This window comes from Vulpes vulpes, chromosome 1 (genome assembly GCF_048418805.1).
Source record: "Vulpes vulpes isolate BD-2025 chromosome 1, VulVul3, whole genome shotgun sequence".
Taxonomy (NCBI): domain Eukaryota; kingdom Metazoa; phylum Chordata; class Mammalia; order Carnivora; family Canidae; genus Vulpes; species Vulpes vulpes.
The window spans coordinates 87,772,303-87,793,101 of record NC_132780.1 but is presented as its reverse complement, the minus strand read 5'-3'; the positions used below and the strand labels follow the sequence as shown (position 1 = coordinate 87,793,101).

General features: G+C 36.1%; 1 protein-coding gene across 2 annotated transcripts in view; it reads left to right on the top strand.

The window, feature by feature from the left end:
* VTA1 (vesicle trafficking 1) overlaps positions 1–3,176 on the top strand; it is a 66,981-nt gene extending 63,805 nt beyond the window's left edge. For both annotated transcript variants that reach the window (XM_025997923.2, XM_025997924.2), the window contains exon 8: positions 1,782–3,176. In XM_025997923.2, the coding sequence (XP_025853708.1) occupies positions 1,782–1,927 (146 nt within the window). In that variant the 3' untranslated portion in view covers positions 1,928–3,176. The remainder of the gene's footprint in view (positions 1–1,781) is intronic.
* The last annotated feature ends 17,623 nt before the right edge of the window (positions 3,177–20,799 follow it).

Below are 20,799 nucleotides of genomic sequence, written 5' to 3'. Positions count from 1 at the left end.
GCCCTGAGAGAAGAAGACAGGCTATTAAAGCACAAAATGAGTAGTGGGGTAAACTCAATTTTCAAAGGTGTCTCCCTCCCCTAGATAGGATGTAGAGCTCTAGATGACTAGAGCCTTTTAATATATTTGGAAAAACCACTCAAGAATCTAGTAGGTATTTTCAAGAAAAAAAAATACAACCTAAAATGTCCTGACTAAATTGTCAGCAGAACTGCAGGATAATTGTATTTGAAGTTTAATGGGTAACAAATGCCAAGTCACTAAAATACTAAAAGATTTGTAGGAAAAAAATTTTATATATATAGTTGCATTTTACTAGTTTATTGACTTGTATTTCTTGCTTTTTAAGCAAGGCTGAAATTCAAGAAAATTGAAACAAGTTCTGTTTAAATTAGAATGTATAATCACAACAGTAAAGACTAACCATTGTGATCTTTAATATTCAACAAATATTTGAAGACTTATACATAACACACTGGGCTAATTAAGGTGTACATCTATGTGTATTATCTTAAAATCTGGAATTTCATTAATGTTTAATTCTATGTGAACTTTATTGTAAAATGTAGGAAATAATGTACAGACAGCATTTTTACATTCATTCTTTAAAGTTAATAAGTACTTATGGGTGCCTGGCATTGGCCTAGAAACTAGAATACATTGTTTGAGAACTCTCAAAAATTTTAGAAAATAATAATTTGGATCACAACTTAGTATCTGGATATCTGGAATCACTGCCTACTTTGAAGTCCTTACCTAGGTAATGTCAGTTTCTATTATGCCATATATATAACATATATATAACATATGCCATATATATAACACAAACACCTACATTCATATATATAGCAAAATTAAAAGCAACTAAACAAAAGATAGTCTACTTATATAAGTACATGCTTATAAACAGAATTGAAATATGTTATCTGTTCATTTATAAACAATTTGAATGTATTATTTGTTATATTCTGTGCTCCAGCCTTCTCATCAGTTCTTAATATCCCCATAAAGAATTCTAAATAAAATGGTATTTCAAAAGTCAAGACAAAGGTCAGTTTTTCATTTCATCTTTAGAAATATATATTCAAGTATATTCAAGTTTTAGATTAAATAAAATGTTTTTGGTGTTTTTTATTTTACCCAGATTATTTAGTTGACCTCTACCCATATTAATCATATGTGAACTGGAAAACTTGCTAAGAATAAATTATGAACATAATTTATGAAGGTTGTTCACAGGTTTAATTTTGTAATGATAATCTTATTTGAAGTGTAGAGATCTTTATATGGATGGCACAAAAAGGCAGAATATTTGCATGCTTAAATAAAAGTTAAATGACATGTAATTTTTAAAAAATAATATTATTTATTTTTTCATTGAGAATTATATTTATATTCTAGCTCAAATGAAGTTTGAATGGTTTAGTCTGTGTGTATTGTTCCATGAAAGAGAGGCTCAGCAATTCTAGTGTAAACACAAAAGCTTCTGTCCTTTTTTACACAGAATATAATTTTTTTGCAATTTACCAAAATACAAAGGCTTCTAATTTATTACGTCTGGAAGAAAAATCTTTTCATAAATGTTGTTAGTATTGGCATATGTATGGCTTACATGAGTAAGAAAAAAAGTAAAAAGCATGAAAAAACTTATTTAAATACACCTAGGGTTGAAAAAAAAAAACCTTTTATGTTTTTATGTAACATTAAATATTTTCTGTAATCTTCAATGTAAGTATTAACTTCTTCTTTCAGATATCCTAATTACTCAATTTTTCTTCTAGGGGATATCCGTCTAACACCAGAGGACTTTGCTAGAGCCCAGAAATACTGCAAATATGCTGGCAGTGCTTTGCAATATGAAGATGTCAGCACTGCTGTGCAGAATCTACAGAAGGCCCTCAAGTTACTAACTACAGGCAGAGAATGAAGCCTTTGTACAGCAGATCCATGCATTTTTGGCTTAAAGAACTAACAGTCCATTACTCAATCTTCAGCCTATCAGGAGCACAGTTTTAAGGAAGACTTCAGTTGCATTGACTATAACAATGAAATCTGTGTCTGTGTATCAGATTCCTGTTGAAGCATTCAGCAGCAGCAGCCTCAACCAGTTTTCATTGTCCATTTAGTGGATCCAGTAATCTCTGGGTATATAGGGCTGATGTGAGCAAAATCCTAAAAATGCCCATTGATTCCTGATTCAGAAAATGAACACACGCTTCTATAAAATGTTACTGGAGTTCATGTTGTATCTTAATATACATAATAAATTAAGGATTTTTTTAAATCATAATTAGGACACACAGACTATATTACTTTGCTATACAAATTCTAAATTCAACTTTTAATAAAAATTGCCAGAATATGTTAGATTAATGATCATGTTTTTGTTTTCCTCTGGGTTTATAAAACAAATATGAACATCCTAAACTGTTAGATGAATCTAAAAGGGATTATCTTCAGAATTAAATTTATGTTCACATTTACTGTAACTACATTAAAAGTTAAAATTTTTATGGAAGAAGATACAAGGTAAAGAGGTAGAATCACTTTTTTAGACTTAAGAATAATGTTGGTTTCCCAGCTGCTTTCCCTTTCCATTGAAGCTTAAAGTTAATTGGTATTTATTCATAGGCAGTTTGACTGCATGTACTAGGGAATGAAAAAAAGACATTTGTAGTAATGCCTGCAAACTTGGTGCTTGAAGTGAAGGTTCTCCTCTGCTGCTATGGAGTGGATTCCATACGGTGTATAGATAGGAGCGATGCAGAAGATTATAAAAATTTAGACTCTCAGTTGTTAAGTTTGTACATTTTGTGGGAAATTATAGACTTACTGTGTGTCACCTGCATTTGTGCTGTGTAAAGAATAAATACAAGGATTCTTTTAACTTGTTCAGCTTATTACAGAAGCAAATGTGTTTTAATTTGCATGCTAGAGTTTGTCATTTTTTTTAAGTCATTATGTATAGTTACAGGAATATGGATATTTCTATAGTAAAAAAAAAAAACAGTTTTTAAAAGGAAAGAGGAAAATTGGCCAAATTTCCCTGAAATTTATCTGTTTCCATTTTGTTCATCCCACTTGAGATTGGAGTCATTTAACATCTTAGTCCACAAACTATGTTGAGTCAATGGGCAGATCACCTGTTGTGTAAATAAAGTTTTATTGAAACAAAACCATACCCTTCATTTATGTTTAGCCTGTGGTTGCTTTCCCTGACTGCAGAATTAGATGGCCTGCAAGTCTAAAATAATTACTATTTGACCCTTTAAGAAAAAGTTTGCTGACCCCTGTTCTAATAGTCTATTTGAAAGAAAATGAATCATTAACTCATAATCATTTGTCTTTCGATTTTTTCTTTGCCTAAGTGTAATGCTGTTGCATAGGGCTTGATAGAAGGAATATTCAGACAGAATAAACTACTCTAAAGTATTGCAAATAAAAACAAGCCCCACAAACCATGCCTCCTGAAAAATATTTTCATGTCTTTCACAACTAAATTCCTATAGCAAATTATAGAGTTCAGCATTTGCATCTAGAACTCCAGTGCTGTGCTGCATTTCTCTAGACTCTTATTGTAGTAGTAAAGAATCTAGGATGATCTTTAATGTTACAAGAGGTAAATATAGCAAATTTTAATTCAGATCTTAACATGTCTGGACACTAGAAAGAAAATTGTCACCTCCCATTTTACACCCTACTTTGTTGCTCCCAATTGGGAGAGCACACTGAAGGAAAAAGATAATGTGGAAACTCTGGAGTTCACTGATAAGTGGGCTGTGGTGTAACAACAGCATTTATCTATAAAATGGAAGCAACTTCACTAGCTCCCTCAGAATTTGTTAGGAGATACTTTACATGATACGCTCAGCAGCCAGTAGCAGACCACAAAATGTTTATTGTTGTTAATAAAGATGATAATGTTAATTTTTAATAATTTATTTCCCAAATATCAGGAAATTTCAGTTGTCTCTGTGGCCTAGTGCTTTAAAATGCATTCTTGCCTAAGAGGATTTAACTGTAAAGATTTTTAGCTTTGTATTTCTTCATATAAAATTCGGCAAGATAGAGTTAGACATTTTTTGATGTAACGATAGGATAAGTGATTTTCATTTAGTCACTCAACATGTATTTATTGAGCAGTTACTATTTACCTGGTATTGTCCTGAGAAAACAGCAGAAAATAGGAAAATAAATCCTGCCTCGTTGAGTTTATACTCTTATGGAAAGGAAACAGTTAAACTAAATGAAAAGTGTATCATATATTCAACTGTTAGAAATGCATATCTCAGGTTCTTGCCCCAGTCTTACCCAATCAGAAAAAGCTCTTAAGGAACGGGCCCAGCATTCTGAGTTAAGAGACACTTTAGGTCTTCTGGGGGTCTCTGAAGTTGAAGTAATTTAGCCCTACCCAAATCATGAAGAGTGAGAATCTGGGAGGAGAGATTGTCGTGAAGCAATGGTTCACAGTGTGGTTCCCGGACACCCAGCATTAGCATCACTTGGGAACTTGCCCGGAAGTTCTGGGAATTATGCTTTAGGAGTTTCTGTATTAGTGATAAATTCAATGGAGAAAACTATAGAGTACGGGATAAATGCGTAGGTGTGGTAGACATGTATATTTTAAGTAGTAGAGTCATTATGGGCCTCACTGACAGGTGGCTGCTTGAAGAAGGAAGAGGGAGGAAGAGAGTCCCTAGCAGGGAAGATCAGAGGTAGAAGTGAGGAAGGCTGTGAAAGGAGCCACAGGCTTAGGACCACATACAGGCTTTTTGCAAGAGACCTGACTTTTACTCCGAACAAGATGGGGATCTGTTGAGAGGTTTTGAACAGAAGAGTGGCCTGATTGTGACTTAACTTTTAAAAGGATCATCATACTTGCTACTGTGCGGAGGAGACTAAACCAGCAGGTGGGGTAAGAGTGGAAGCTGGGAGACCAGTCAACAGTATTGCAATAATGAAGCTGAGATACGAAGGCTTAGACCAGGAGTAGCAGGGGAGGTACTAGGATGTCATTGGTTTCTGGCTACTTTTTAAGTAGAGGCACAGTATTTCTGATAAAGTGGATACAAGGTATGTGCATAGGAGGAGGAAAGATTGATTCACAAGTTTCTAACCTGAATGCCTGGAAAGAAAGTAGTTGTTAATTGCCACCAGGATATATCGTTGCCGAGTTCTGCTAACGTTTAGGCTGAACTATAATGTTTCCAGGTTCTTGAGACTATCCCAAGTAAAACTATCTGATAACATTGTTTTGCCAGTCCAGACAGAGGAGGAAGAAAAATAAGATAAAGTCCTGTCTACATGATTGTCACAGACGTCTCACCAAATTGCTGCTGAGCTGGTGCTGGAAGCCAAGGACAGTCCCCATGGTTAGCATGGCCCAGGAAGTATGCAGGCTTCAAGATTACACTAAGATTACACTAAAAAAAAAAAAGACCCCAGCTGCAGGTCTTGTAAGTTAGCAGCCTAGTGTTCATATAAATTGATCTCTCTCCCTATATCTATCTATCTATCTATCTATCTATCTATCTATCTATATGACCTATACTTCTAGAAATTTGAGGTTTCTGTGTATGCGTTAAAATTAGGTTATATGCTATTTTTCCTAAAGAAACTTACACCCTAATAGTGTTGTTAAAAATATATTCAGCTCTGCAAGAACAATAACTGACTGGGAGTTGAAGAGTTTTGGTTATCTGCAGAGCTTCCCCTACCCATCCCCCCCTTTTTTTTTTTTTAATTTTACTCATTTTAAGTATCAGAGCAATTGGATCAGATCATCTACTTTGGACCATAAGTAAACCTCCACCAGTAGAAAAGTTGTGTTAGAAGAGTTCACACAATTTTACGACATCCCTCATATGGAGGCATGCTTACCTGGCTGGTTATAATCTCTGATGTCTGTATAGGATTCTGAGACCAAAAGCTCATTCACTGGAAGGTATTGAACAGGAGGACTATTTCCAAGTAAGGAAGTAAGTAAAGTAAGTACTTTAATAATAGAAAAAATAATAGCTAACAGGTGCTTATTAAGTACCAGGCACCATTCGAAGTATTTAATGTGTATTCATTTAATCCTGCCAGAGATCCTAAGAGGTGGGTCCTATGTTGTCCCTGTTTTACAGGTGAGGAAATAGCCACCAGATAATAAATGTGCAGGAGGCTGTACAGCTAATACTGAAAGTTTATCATCTCAGGCTACCTATATAAGACAATATGTATCATCCACTTAGATGAATCATCCGTTAAATTATTCTGAGTATGGTGAGATGTTCTTTTTTTTTTTTTTTATAGTAAGATGTTCTAAGTGAACTCCACATTATCAACATCATGGGTCATAATTAAGGTCACGATCCGTATTATTAGTGGGAGGTGTATCAGCTAGATTTTTCTGTTATCTAGGCAGTGTGTCCCAATTAACTGTAGGTGCTAGGCAGTGAATAAAGGAGGTGAACACACACTCTGGAGCTGATGGCCCAGCAGTGAATGGACTGTGTCAGTTAGAAGAGAAGCAGGATTTGAATGGTGCAGTAGATTAATATATCATTTTAGGATGTCCCACATCTCTAGGGAGACCTGAGTTTCCCATTCTTTATATTTTAAGTAACATTACAGTTTTCATTTCAAATGTGCAATGTTTATCTTAAGTATTTTTATTAAAAATACCTTAGGCTGTACCTTCAGGAAATCAGATTGAGATATGAACATCAATATAAAATTAACAATAATCTTTATAGTTATTTCCTCAAACTTCTGTCTGAATACCTGAAGCAAGAACTCCTGTCCTTTCAGAGATCTCTTGAGGTCTGAGGGGAAAGAGATGATTGTATAACAATCACTTACGATATAACTTCCTGGAGAGCTAGTTTTTTAGTTCAGAAATATTAGGAGATCTTGTAAAAGTATTAACATCATTCATATGTTCAAAAATATTAATATGTATTGAGCATCCATGGTCAATTAAAATTTTACAGAATAATGCTATATTATTGGAGGATATATACAAGACATAGTAATTCTTCCTGGGAAAAATCAGGGAAGGCTTTGAAGAAGAGTTGGAACTGGAGGTTTGCCAGGCAGAGAAATAGAGAAATGAGCAAAAATAAAGCAAGCAGAGCACGAGGGAAAAAAATGTAGGAAACTAGGGGAATTTGAATAATTTAGTGTTGCTATGGCAGAAAGCCTATCAAGAACAGGAGTTGTAACTGTGAGATTACATGGTGGAGAGGTGCTTAGGACTGAATCATGTCCCGCCAAACTTCATGGAAAACCCCTACCCGCACTATGGCTGTGGAGATAGGGCCTTTCGGGAGGTAAGTAAGAAGAAGGGAATGTGGGGCCCAAGTCCCATAGCACTGGTCTCATGAGAAGAGGATGAGACACAAAAATACCCCATTCTCTTTCTTCGCTCTCCTTACCCTCTCTCCCTCCCTCCTCTCTCTCCAAGCACACAAAGAGGTCAAGTGAGGATGCAGCAAGAAGGCAGCCATCTACAAGCCAGAAAAGAGAGGCCTCACCAGAAACCAGCCCTGATGGCACCTTGATCTCAGTCTTCTAGCCTGTGGAACCATGAGAAAATAAATTTCCATCACTTACGCCATCTGTGGTATCTCGTAATGGCAGCCCAAGCTGACTAAGACAGGAGGCAAGAGGATAAAGGCACTGTTAGTCCTGCCAAAGAATTGAGATTAACGTTTTGAAAGTATGATTTCAATTATCAATTTCCTTTAAAATCTCTGGCTCCATTTGCATGTTTAAAAATTAACTTTATCCATGTAGCTCTATGAAGGTTTTGATGCCCTCAAACACGCCCTTGACCAAATTGATTGCTTGCTTTGTTGGTAACCCAGAGAATTGTTTTTTTGTCTTTTAGACTCCTCAGTTATGAGACTTGTGTTGTGATATGAGGGCCATTCAGAGTCCCTTACGAAGAAGGAAGGACATTTAGTTCTGTCTGTGGTGCCATGCTTCTATGCTTTCTTTCTAAAACTAATTATACCCCTCTAACTTAACTTGGCAAAATTACAATTTACCTCTTCACTTTACATATCATGTAAGTTAAGCTTTATTTATACAAATCTCCCTTCATGAAGATGCTAAGCTCCTTAATAGTGAGAGCTATTTAAATCTGCAAATCCAAAAAAATAAAAAAATAAAAAATAATAAAATAAAATAAATCTGCAAATCCCTAGTACTTTGTGTGATGCCTGATGAAGACTAAGTATCTCTAACCAGCAAAATTAATAAATGGGTGAGGACTGAAGAAATACTGAAATCATCAAATAAAGATTAATTATGTTCAGAAAACTCTGTTTTCTAATATTGTAGTGTGAGATAAAACCATAATGATAATTGCATCGAAAAATTCTGAAATAATTTGCTAATCATTCTTGTCTGAAAAAAAAGTTATTCCACAACATTCAGAATACTGGGATGTTGAGTAGAGTCCAACCACACTACCTAGAGAGTCTTGATTCCTAATTCAAATACATGGTTCTTTATCTGCTGAAATCATGAAGGGTAACAGAGGATCAAGTGTGCTCAGAACATTCTATTTTTTAAGATTATTTATTCATATTCATATTCATGAGAGACACAGAGAGAGAGAGGCAGAGATACAGGCAGAGGGAGAAGCAGGCTCCATGCAGGGAGCCCGATGCGGGACTTGATCCCAGGACTCCAGCTCACAAAGGCAGGCTCTAAACCACTGAGCCACCCAGGCGTCCCTGCTCAGAACATTCTTATAGTATCCACAAATCACATCCTAGTGACAACATACATGTTTTCTGCAGGTAGCTTATGTGTTCCTGGTCTATCCATACTCTTAGAGTAATATGTTCAACCCACAGCAATGATTTAAGAAAAAAAACCTGTATATGTTAAAAACAGGAACAAAATATCCAGACTACATTGAAATTGAAAATAATTATTGTCTAAGGAAATTGTAACTGAAAGATAATTTTTATAGGTGAATTGACAAAATAGATGGAAGTTTAAAATTACACAAGCTCCCACTGAGACCTGAACACTTTTGGGGAAAGTCAGAACTGATTTGATTTTTTTCTCCATGCATATACTCTTTTCTTCTGTCCATTGCTCCAGTGACAAGCAACTGAAGAAAAGGTGTGAAGATTATTAAGCCATGGGCATAGGGTGACATAATGTAGAGTGTACTTTTCTGAGTCAGGAAACTGGGTTTCTGGTCCTCTTGTTGTCGTAGTCTATCAACTAAGAACATGTGCCCTTCCTGACCCTCGTCTGAGCATTGGTTTTCCCACAGATAGCACAAGCAGGCAGGGCTGGATAGCTAACATCTTCTGAAGGTCTAAGATTCTTCAAGTCTCTGAATAATCCTTGGATTTCTACAAACACCATTTGAGGTCTGTGGTCCTTGAATCACTTCTTATTTGAACTAGATGCATGCTTGCATTATGGTTTCAAAACTCAAAGCCTAACATCCATCCTATTTAATAAATAAACATTGCCTAAATATCTTATGTTAATATTTCAATAATTAAGTAAATACATCCCTTTGAATAAAGCTGAAACCAACGACCAGGACAGCAAAATAATTACTGTTCCTTTAGGTAGGAAATTTATTTCTGCTGATGTGAAGATCGCCAGTGAGCAAAAATCTGACAAAGATTTCAGAGCAAAGAATATTCCCAGGGATAAAGAGAGTCATTTTGAAATGATAAAGTCATTTAAAGTCAGTTAATCAACAGAGCATCACAACTCTTAGGGTTTAGGTGCCTAGCAAGAGAACTTCGAAATACATGAAGCAAAAACTAACAATCACAAGGAGAAATAACACATCCACAATTATAATCAGAGATTTTAATACCCATTGCAATAACTGATAGAACAGTAAGAAAAGATGACTGGTATACTGAACCCTTAAAATTTGTCTTTATGACCAGAATAAAACCATTTTTTTTTTCTTTTTGCAGTGGGTTCCTTTTTCTTTTCTTCTTTTGGAGTGACTTCCATTTAGGATGATATGAGAATGATCTTCTAACCCTGTTTTCCTCATGATTGAAGACTTTATTTCAACATGTGTGAAGACTGCAAACATGTCTGTCTTTTTGAGTGATGAATTAAAATAGGTGCATTTATAAATGAGTATGTAAATCTATTGAGTAAATACATTGATTTTTTTGATGGTGACTCATTTATTTATTTTTTATGTTTTTTTAATTTAAATTCAATTTGCCAACATATAGTATAATACCCAGTGCTCATCCCATCAAGTGCCCTCCCCATTGCCCATCACCCTACCTCCCCTTCTGCAACCCTTCATTTCCCAGAGTTAGGAGTCTCTCATGGTTTGTCTCTGTCTCTAATTTTCCCCCTCAGTTCCCCTCCTTTCTCTTATAAACCATTTCAGTATTTCTTATATTCCACATATGAGTGAAACCATATAATGATTGTCCTTCTCCGATTGACTCATTTCACTCAGCATAGTACCCTCCAGTTCCATCCACGTTGAAGCAAATGGTAGGTATTCATCCTTTCTGTTGGCTGAGTAATATTCTATTATATATTTAGACCACATCTTCTTTATCCATTCATCTGTGGAAGGACATCGAGGCTCCTTCCAGTTTGGCCATTGTGGACATTACTGCTATGAAAATTGAGGTGCAGGTGTCCCAGCATTTCACTACATCAGTATGTAGTGAAATACCCAGTAGTGCAATTGCTGGGTCGTAGGGCAGGTCTATTTTTAACTCTTTGAGGAACCTCCACACAGTTTTCTAGAGTGGCTGCACCAGTTCACATTCCCACTAACAGTGCAAGAGGCGTCCCCTTTCTCCACAGCCTCTCCAACATTTGTTGTTTCCTGTCTTGTTAATTTTCACCATTCTCACAGGTGGGAGTTGATACCTCATTTTGGTTTTGATTTCTATTTCCCTGATGGCAAGTCATGCAGAGCAATTTTTCATGTGCTTATTGGCCATGTGTATGTCAGAGAAATTTCTGTTCATGTCTTCTGCCCATTTCATGATTGGATGAGTGTTGACTTTGATAAGTTCTTTATAGATCTTGGATACTAGCCCTTTATCTGATACGTCATTTGCAAATATCTTCTCCCATTCTGTAGGTTGTCTTCGAGTTTTGTTGACTGTTTCTTTTGCTGTGCAGAAGCTTTCTATCTTGATTAAGTCCCAATAGTTCATTTTTGCTTTTGTTTCCCTTGCCTTAATTCATGTATCTTGCAAGAAGTTGCTATGGCCAAGTTCAAAAAGGGTGTTGTCTATGTTCTCCTCTAGGATTTTGTTGGATTCTTTTCTCACATTTAGATCTTTCATCCATTTTGAGTTTATTTTTGTGTATTTTGTGTATGGTGTAAGAGAATTTTGTGTATGTGTAGTTTCATTCTTCTGCACATGGCTGTCCAATTTTCCCAAAACCATTTATTGAAGAGGCTGTCCTTTTTCCAGGATATTCTTTCCTGTTTTGTCAAATATTAGTTGACCATAGAGTTGAGTGCCCATTTCTGGGTTCTCTCTTCTGTTCCATTGATCTATGTGCCTGTTTTTGTGCGAGTACCACACTGTCTTGATGATCACAGCTTTGTAATACAGCTTCGAAATTCAGCATTGTGATCCCCCCAGCATTGGTTTTCTTTTTCAACATTCCTCTGGCTATTCGGGGTCTTTTCTGATTCCATTACAAATCTTAAGATTATTTTTTCCAACTCTGTGAAGAAAGTCCATGGTATTTTGATAGGGATTGCATTGAACATGTAATTGCCCTGGGTAGCATAGACAATTCACAATATTTATTCTTCCAATCCCTGAGCATGGAATGTTTTTCCATCTCTTTACAACTTCTTCAATGCCTTTCATATGTGTTATGTAATTTTTAGAGTATAGATCCTTTACATCTTCGGTTAGGTTTATTTCTAGATATTATATGGTTTGGGGTACAATTGTAAATGGGATTGATTCCTTAATTTCTCTTTCTTCAGTTTCATTGTTAGTGTATAGAAATCATATGGTTCTTGTTTTTTCTCTTGTTGATGTAATCTATCACATTGTTTTATGAGTGTTGAACCACCCTTGTATCCCGGGGATAGATCCCACTTGGCCATGGTGAATAATCCTCCTGATGTACTGTTGGATCCTATTGGCTACTATCTTGGTGAGAATTTTTGCATCCATGTTCGTTAGGGATATTGATCCATAATTCTCATTTTTGGTGGGGTCTTTGTTTTTGGAATCAAGGTAATGCTGGCCTCATAAAACAAGTTTGGAAGTGTTCCCACCCTTTCTATCCTTTGAAACAGCTTTAGTAAAATAGTTATTATTTCTTCTTTAAACATTTGGTAGAATTCCCCTGGGAAGGCATCTGGCCCTGGACTTTTGTGTCTTGTCTGCTTCAGTTTCTTCACTGGTTATTGGCCTGTTCAGTTTTCTATTTCTTCCTGTTCCAGTTTTGGTAATTTGTGGTTTTCCAGAAATACATCCATTTCTTCTAGATTTCCTAATTTGTTGACATATAGTGGCTCATAAAACATTTTTAAAGTTGTTTGTATTTCCTGGGTATTGGTTGTGATCTTTCCTCTTTTGTTGGTGATTTTATTAATTTGAGTCTTTTCTCTTTTCTTTTTAATAAGGCTGTCTAGGGGTTTATCTATCTCATTCTTTCAAATAACCAGCTCTTTGTTTTGTTGATCTGTTCTACAGTTATTCTGGTATCTATTTCATTGAGTTCTGCAGTAATCTTTATTATCTCTCTTCTTCTGCTTGGTTTATGCTTTATTTGCTGTTCTTTCTCCAATTCCTTTAGGTGTGAGGTTAACTTGTGTATTTGAGTTTTCTCCAATTTCTTAAGGGAGGCTTGTATTGCAATGTATTTCCCTCTTAGGACTGCTTTTGCTGTATTCCAAAGATTTTGAATGGTTATTTTTTCATTTTCATTAGTTTCCATGAATTTTTAAAATTCTTCTCTAATTTTGTGGTTGACCCATTCATCTTTCAGTAGGATGTTCTTTAACCTCTATATGTTTGCATTTCTTCCACATTTCTTCTTGTGATTGAGTTCTAGTTTCAAAGCATTGTGGTCTAAAAACATACAGGGGACAATTTCAATCCTTTGGTATCAGTTGAGATCTGATTTGTGACCCAGTATGTAGTCTATTCTGGAGAAAGTTCCATGTGCACTTGAGAAGAATGTGTATTCAGTTGCATTTGGATGGAATGTTCTGCATATATCTGTGAAATCTATTGGGTTCAGTGTATCATTCAAGGCCCTTGTTTCTTTGGTGATGTTCTGCTTAGAATATCTGTCATTTGCTGAGAGTGCTGTGTTGAAGTCTCCCAGTATTAGTGTATTATTATCTAAGTATCTCCTTACTTTGGTTATTAATTGATTCATTTACTTGGCAGCTCCCACATTAGGGGCATAAATATTCATGACTGTTAGGCCTTCTTGTTGGATAGACCCTTTAAGTATGATATACTGTCCCTCTTCATCTCTTACTACAGACTTTGGTATAAACTCTAATTTATCTGATATGAGGATTGCTACCCCAGCTTTCTTTTGAGGGCCATTTGAATGGTAAATGGTTCTCCATCCCTTTGTTTTAAGGCTGGAGGTGTCCTTAGGTCTAAAATGAGTCTCTTGTACACAGCAAATAGATGGGTCTTGCCTTTTTATCCAGTCCAATACCCTGCGTCTTTTGCTGGGCCCATGCACGTTCAACTGTTAAAGAATATGAATTTAGTGTCATCGTATTACCTATTCAGTCCCTGTTTTTGTGGATTGTTTCTTTGGGCTCCCTCTTTCTTTTACAGGGTCCCCCTTAACATTTCTTGCAGAGCCAGTTTAGTGGTCACATATTCTTTGTTTCTGCCTCTCCTGGAAGCTCTTTACTCTCCTTTTATTCTGAATAAAAGCCTTCCTGGATAATGTATTCTTGGGTGCATATTCTTCTCATTTAGTACCCTGTATATATCATGCCAGCCCTTTCTGGCCTGCCAGGTCTCTGTGGAGAGGTCATCTGTTAATCTGATATTTCTCCCCATATAAGTTAAGAATCTCTTGTCTCAAGCTGCTTTAAGAATTTTCTTTGAAATTTGCAAGTTTCACTATTAAATGTCGAGGTGTTGAACGGTTTTTATTGACTGGGGGGGGGGGGGGGTCTTCTCTATGTCTTGGATCTGAATGCCTGTTTCCTTCCCCAGATTTGGGAAGTTCTCAGCTATGATTTGTTCAAATATACTTTGTGGTCCTCTCTCTCAGCCTCTTCTGGAATGCCAATTAAATGTATATTCTTCCTTCTCAAGCTATCATTTATTTCCCTAAGCCTTTCCTCGTGGCACTTACTTGTTTTTCTCTTTTTTTTCCTCAGCTTCCTTTCTTTCAACTTGTCTTCTATGTCACTCACTCTCTCTTCCACCTCATTAACCCTAGCAGTCAGAGCATCCAGTTTGGATTACATCTCAGTTAACTTATTTTTAATTTCGGCCTGATTAGATCTAAATTCTGCCTAACAGTGTCCTTTATGTTTTTTTTCAGAGCCACCAGTAATTTATAGTTGTGCTTCTGAATTGAATTTCTGATATCATATCAAAATCCATATTCTGTAATTCTGTGGCAGAGAGTATTGCTTCCGGTTCTTTCTTTTGTGGTGAATTCTTCCTTCTAGTCATTTTGTCCAGTGCAGAGTGGCTCTATGAGCAAGCTGAGTCAAAAATATCAAGCACGACCTAAGTAGAATACACCCTTGTTAGAAGCGAAAACTTTTCTTTCTGTAGCATTCCATCTGTTCTCTCTTTACATTTCAGGTCAAATTCATAGGTGTTCAGGATGTTTTGAAAGTTATCTTGGTAAGTTCGTGGGCCCAGATGAATTGAGGACCCCTCCTCTTCTGCCATTTTGCCAATCTCCTGCTATTGATTCCTTTTTAATATTGTCTTGAGATACTGCTTATAAACATCCCCTGATATTCTATGTATTTTTTAAATGAATTAGTCTGAGAGCTTTGCAGTCAGCTTGGGAAAAAATTTATTCCAAGTCACCGTAGCAAAAACTGTCAGATTAATTTATTATTTATTGCTATCATTTTTGAGAAATATCCTAGTACTGCAGCACTGCAGGTAGAATAATACAAAGCATCCTGTTATATATGTGTTTGTGTATAAAATATTATATACATTATATATCATTCATACATATATTTATGTATCAGATAGTAGTAATCCTTTTGAAAATACTCTTTAGAATTATGTGGAACAAAAAGCAAAGAAAATTATAAGGTAATTTATTTTCTATTATTGTAACCTGAGGGCACAAAGTTTCATTAGACGCCTCTGCTGTTCAGGAGCTTAAAATCTATGTAGGACACAGATGTGCACAGATAAACATAACTAGAGGCATGGTTTTTTTTTAAATTTATTTTATTTATTTATGATAGTCACAGAGAGAGAGAGAGAGAGAGAGAGACAGAGAGAGACAGAGAGACAGAGACACAGGCAGAGGGAGAAGCAGGCTCCATGCACCAGGAGCCCGACGTGGGATTCGATTCCGGGTCTCCAGGATCACGCCATGGGCCATAGGCAGGCGCCAAACCGCTGCGCCACCCAGGGATCCCTAGAGGCATGGTTTTAAGTGCCATAATGAAAACATTCATGAATTACTATTGAAATTTTAATATTTTTTCCCCCAAACTGGGGAAGCTAGAATAGGACATTACCCTGGGATGGTGACATTTGAATTGCAGCTTATTGCAATAAAATGAAGTGGGTAACTAAGGCAAAGGGGAAGCATAAAAGGAAAGACATAGTAGTGGGAAAGTGCATGATAAGTTGTTTTCAATTATAGTAAAATAGTCATAAGGAGAAACTGGCTAAACAATATCATCACACTGAGTGAGTATAGGTCACATTGTCCCAATGAGATTGATAGTGATCTCTTAAATATGGAATAGATTCGAGTCTAAATCCTTTCCTTCTATATAAATCCTAAGCAAATTCTATTTTTTTAATATTTTATTTATTTATTCATGAGACACACACACAGAGAGAGAGAGAGAGAGAGAGAGGCAGAGGGAGAAGCAGGCTCCATGCAGGGAGCCCGACATGGGGCTTGATCCTAGGTCTCCAGGGTCAGGCCTTGGGCTGAAGGCAACACTAAACCGCTAAGCCACCTGGGCTGCCCAAGCAAATTCTAAATCCTTCTAAATAAGCTATTGTTATTCTTTCTGAAGTTGAATGTGCATTTACTTGTAGGTCCCAACTCTGTATAAGCCTCAGCCCTCTTAATGATCATCATCCATCCTGCTCTATGCCTTACATCTCAGAGACCTAGGATGGAAGTGAGGTAGAGTTCATCGTAAGGAGGACAGTGCTGTGGAGCAGATGGGACAGAACAGGGCTGTGGGGAGGGAAATCGAAAGCAGGTTAAGGGGTAGGTATTTTAAGATCTTCAGAAGAAATGTAAGGCATTAACTCAGACTCAATAATTTACAGGAAATGTCACTGAATTCCAGCTTGGAGTATTGCTGGTGGTTATTACTGTCATAACTGTCTATCCAGTAAGTGCTTATGGTAAGTTATCAGGATGCTTAAGTTTTTGTAAGAAAGTTTTGGAAAAATTCACAGCATGCTCTCATAAAAAGGTTTCTGAGGACCTTACCAACTAATCCCTCTTTCATCTGGGTATGAAAAAATCTGTGTAGGATCGGAGATAGCATGTCACTTCAAATGAGTCTTTTGACCAGAAGGAATAAATCTTATTAGGAGTGTGTTTGATAAAGTCACAACTTATCTTCTCAGGAAAGCCTCAGTCTTTAGACATTTAAATTCTTAAACTGCTTGGGGAAACGGAATAATCTGGAAACTTGAATTCAGTCCTAATGAAGTGTTAAAAAGTGACAGTAACTCTTGATTCACAAACTCTGAAAGATGGGAGGCCCTTAGAAATGATCTAATCCGATCCCTCCATTTTACAAACGTTGGGCTTGAGGCCCAGGAGAAATGCAGCTACATGCTCAGGATCACAAAGCTGGTTAATCAGTGGAAAGGAAAAGAAAAAGAAAACAAACAAACAAACAAAAACAAACCTCCAATTCTCAGACCACGGATCTTTTTCTATCATGTATCTTGTTCTGAAGGCTAGTGGAAAAAGACTCTGCAAATTCTTGATATTTGCACATTTTCACCACAATATACCTGTAAGTTCAGTGGGGAATATTAATTAGAGAGTTGGTCAATCTCGTCGTAAATATTCACTCACTATTACCGTGAAAAGTCCTTATTGCTACACCAAAGAATGAAGATGTGTATCACTTTTACTTATGGAGGTTCAGGGTGATAGAAAATATGGCCAGCATCCCAAGGCCATGCATAACAAAATGCCAAGTTAATGAGAGAGGAAAGAACAAGGTGCTAGCTACCTTGTGTGGAAAAAATGGAAATGTGCTATGGAGAACGAGAATTGAGAAAGCAGCCAAGAGAAGCTAGAAAAGTCCAAGAAGGCTTTGTTGAGAAAGCAGAGCTTGAAGGTGATAGGATTTTTCTGGCATTATTGAAACTCTCACTTACCTGCTATCTTCACTCAGGCTCACTACTCAGGATGATTATGTGGCCGCAGGAGGCTGCCACTGTCAGGCCAACATCAGGGTTATCGTTTCTTAACATCTCCTTACAACAGAGCTTTTCAACCCCAAAAAGAATCTGTGGTTTAGGGTGAGAGAAAAAGAATATATGTCTTTACTATTTTAATGTCTAGCTGACATGTCACATTTCCTACAATTATGAATGTAAACAACAAACCACAGTAGTAGTAGTGCTTCTTGTGACTCTGTTACCAATAAAAATGATCAATGTTTTCCTACCTCATTACAGCTTTTGCAGTTGTTACTGATATACTGAAAAGTCATTTGTGGTTACCATTATTTTGAATTTATGGACATAATGTGATCTGCTCTAAATATTATTGTCTTACTAAATACAACCATATATTATTGTATTGCAAATTTGTATTTTAATACTATTTCATCCATAACCCTAATTAGGTAAAATAATGGCCTTCAAGAATGCTCACACCCTAACCCCCAGAATTTGTGAATATGTTACTATATGTGGCAAAAGAGACTTTCCAGATTAAGGTTCAGGATTTTGAGATGGGGAGATTTTCCTGGATTATCCAGGTAAACTCAATCTAACCAGAAGCATTCTTAAATGCAGAGAACCCTTACCAAGGTGGTCAGAGAGGAAAATGTACAAAGCACTATATTAGCTTATACAGATTTTGAAGATGGAAAAAAGAAGCCAGCAGCCAAGGCATATGGATGGCTTTGCAAACTGGATAAGACAAGGAACACAGATTCTCCCTTAGATTCTCCAAAAAGAAGTGCAGCCCTGTCAACACCTTAATATTAACCCACTGAGACCTCTATCAGACTTCTGACCTTCAGAAGTTTAAGATAATATATTTGTGCTGTTTAAGCCAACTAAGTTTGTGGATATTTGTTTTGGCAGCAATAGGAAAAAAATACACTATTCTACACATTTAAAAATAACATTCTGAGAAACTTCTCCAAAGACATACATGCACAAAAATAGGTTGAAAACTCCTCCCTATCACTGTCTGTTGCTACTTGAAAAGGAAAAACTTAGGTACTCTAACAATGACACCAGTCAGTATGTGGTGGGGCCCCAAGGTAAATCATATTTTTTGGACTAGTGTCCAAATGTTCCAGTAAAAACTTTTGCAGCAAAATCACTACTATATTTCTTAATCAAGCTTTACTTTTCCTCTCACCTTCTTTCTTAGGGGTTCTTATTTTTTCTGGCTTCCGCCATTTCCAAATCTGGATTACATTCATCTATGCAACTCTTTCATGCAGGAATGAGAGCCAAGGGAGGAGTGATATTAATCCATTTAATAGGCATTATTACTTTATGAGCTTCCAAGTGAACCCAGCAGCTACTAAAATATCATGCTAGGGAATTGTTGAAGGAAAATGAAAATCAATAAAGAAGTCCTATGCCAAAGGAGATGTGTTTTCCATTCCCAGTGATGATAGAGCCTCTGATAATCCTTTACTGAAATTCTTGGGATCAATTCCTAATTTGCTATAACATGTTAATTAATGCAAAAATGATTTACAAAAGAGTTTCCATTATCCTACTTGTTCAATGTAAATGGCACCTTTTGAAGTATCTGGTTAATTAAAATTGGTAATGATATTTGGGTTCCGTAAAGTTCTAGGGAAGTACCTGATATAATTCTACCAATGCATTCTTATCAATGTTTTTAGTCTATCAGAAAAAATCTTTCCTCGTAATTCCAAAAGAAGTGTTTGTTCCCTCATAGAAAACCACATGAGGTAACTAACATGAGTTTGCTTTTGTTGACAGCAGCATGATCTGTCTGCTGTTGGGCATAACTTGCAACATACTTGTCAGCATGTCCACCTTCTCTTATTACAAACAGTATTGCTAAATGTCTGCATTTGGATCCTAAGAAAATAAAAAAGAGTTAAAACTGATAATGCAAACATTATAAAATTCTAAATTATTGATCAATTTGCTTTTGAAAATACACATAAAACAATCTAATCCTCCTTTCCCAGAACTGGCTCCTTCGAGTAATTAAAGACAGACATGCTAGTTTTGCTGAGGTCAAGTACATACAGTATATAATAAAGTATGATATCTGGACCTTGGACAAAATGTAATGCCAAAACTAGAATGTTGCCAACTTTCCACTGTGCAAGGTCTAATTTAGTTGATACATCTGCTTTCCATACTTCATGAGTCCTAATACATTCTCAGGAATTCAAAGCTAATATTTCTCAGGACTAAAGGTGCATAGTCATTCTGGCCTCAGGGACATAAAGTTGTGTTAAATACTCTATACTTTTACATGGAAGATTTTGAGACTGCTTTGCAGAGAGTTTTCTAAAAAGTAAAAAAGAAAAGTGATGCTAAAATCCCACTTAAAATCCATAAATATTTAACTTGTGCTTCATAACAAGTTTTTTCATTAAAGCATTTACATACTTTCACACCTCAAAAACATCTCATATCTCTAATAGCAATCCTCAACTAGGACTAGCATTTTATTGGTATTTTCATATAACTACACACTTCCTAAATGCTTGTGTATCATATGGTAAATAGTGACAAAAGGCAGAAACTACATATTGGTTTGCAGTTTGCACTTAACAGCTCTGATTTTTTTTAAATTAATTTTTATCTCATAGAAACAGCATACTACTAAAACCAGACAAGGATGCCATAAGAAAATAAAATTACAGGCCATTATCTTCAAACACAGATGCAAAACTCCTTAACAAAATGTTAGCAAATCTAATTCACTAGCCCACTAAAAGGATCATAGACCACAATCAAGTAGGATAGGGATGCAAGGATGGTTCATGGTCCACAAATCGATGTAATATACTACATAAACAAAATGAAGGCTAAAAGTTATATGGTCATCTCAATAGATGCAAAATATGCATTTTACAAAATTTGACATCCATTTATAGTAAAACTCTCAGGAAAACGGATATAGAAGGACTGTACTTCAACATAATAAAGACCATTTATGACAAGTCCACACCTAATATACTCAACAGTGAAAAGCTGAAAGTTATTCCTCTAGGATCAGGAACAAGACAAAGATGCTCCTCTCACTACATTCATTCAACCTACTATTGGGAGTCCTCGCCAGAGCAATTAGGCAAGAAAAATAAGCAAAAGTCATCCAAATTGGAAAGGAAGAAGTAAAACTGTCACTATTTGCAGATGCTATGGTATTATATAAAGAAAACCCTAA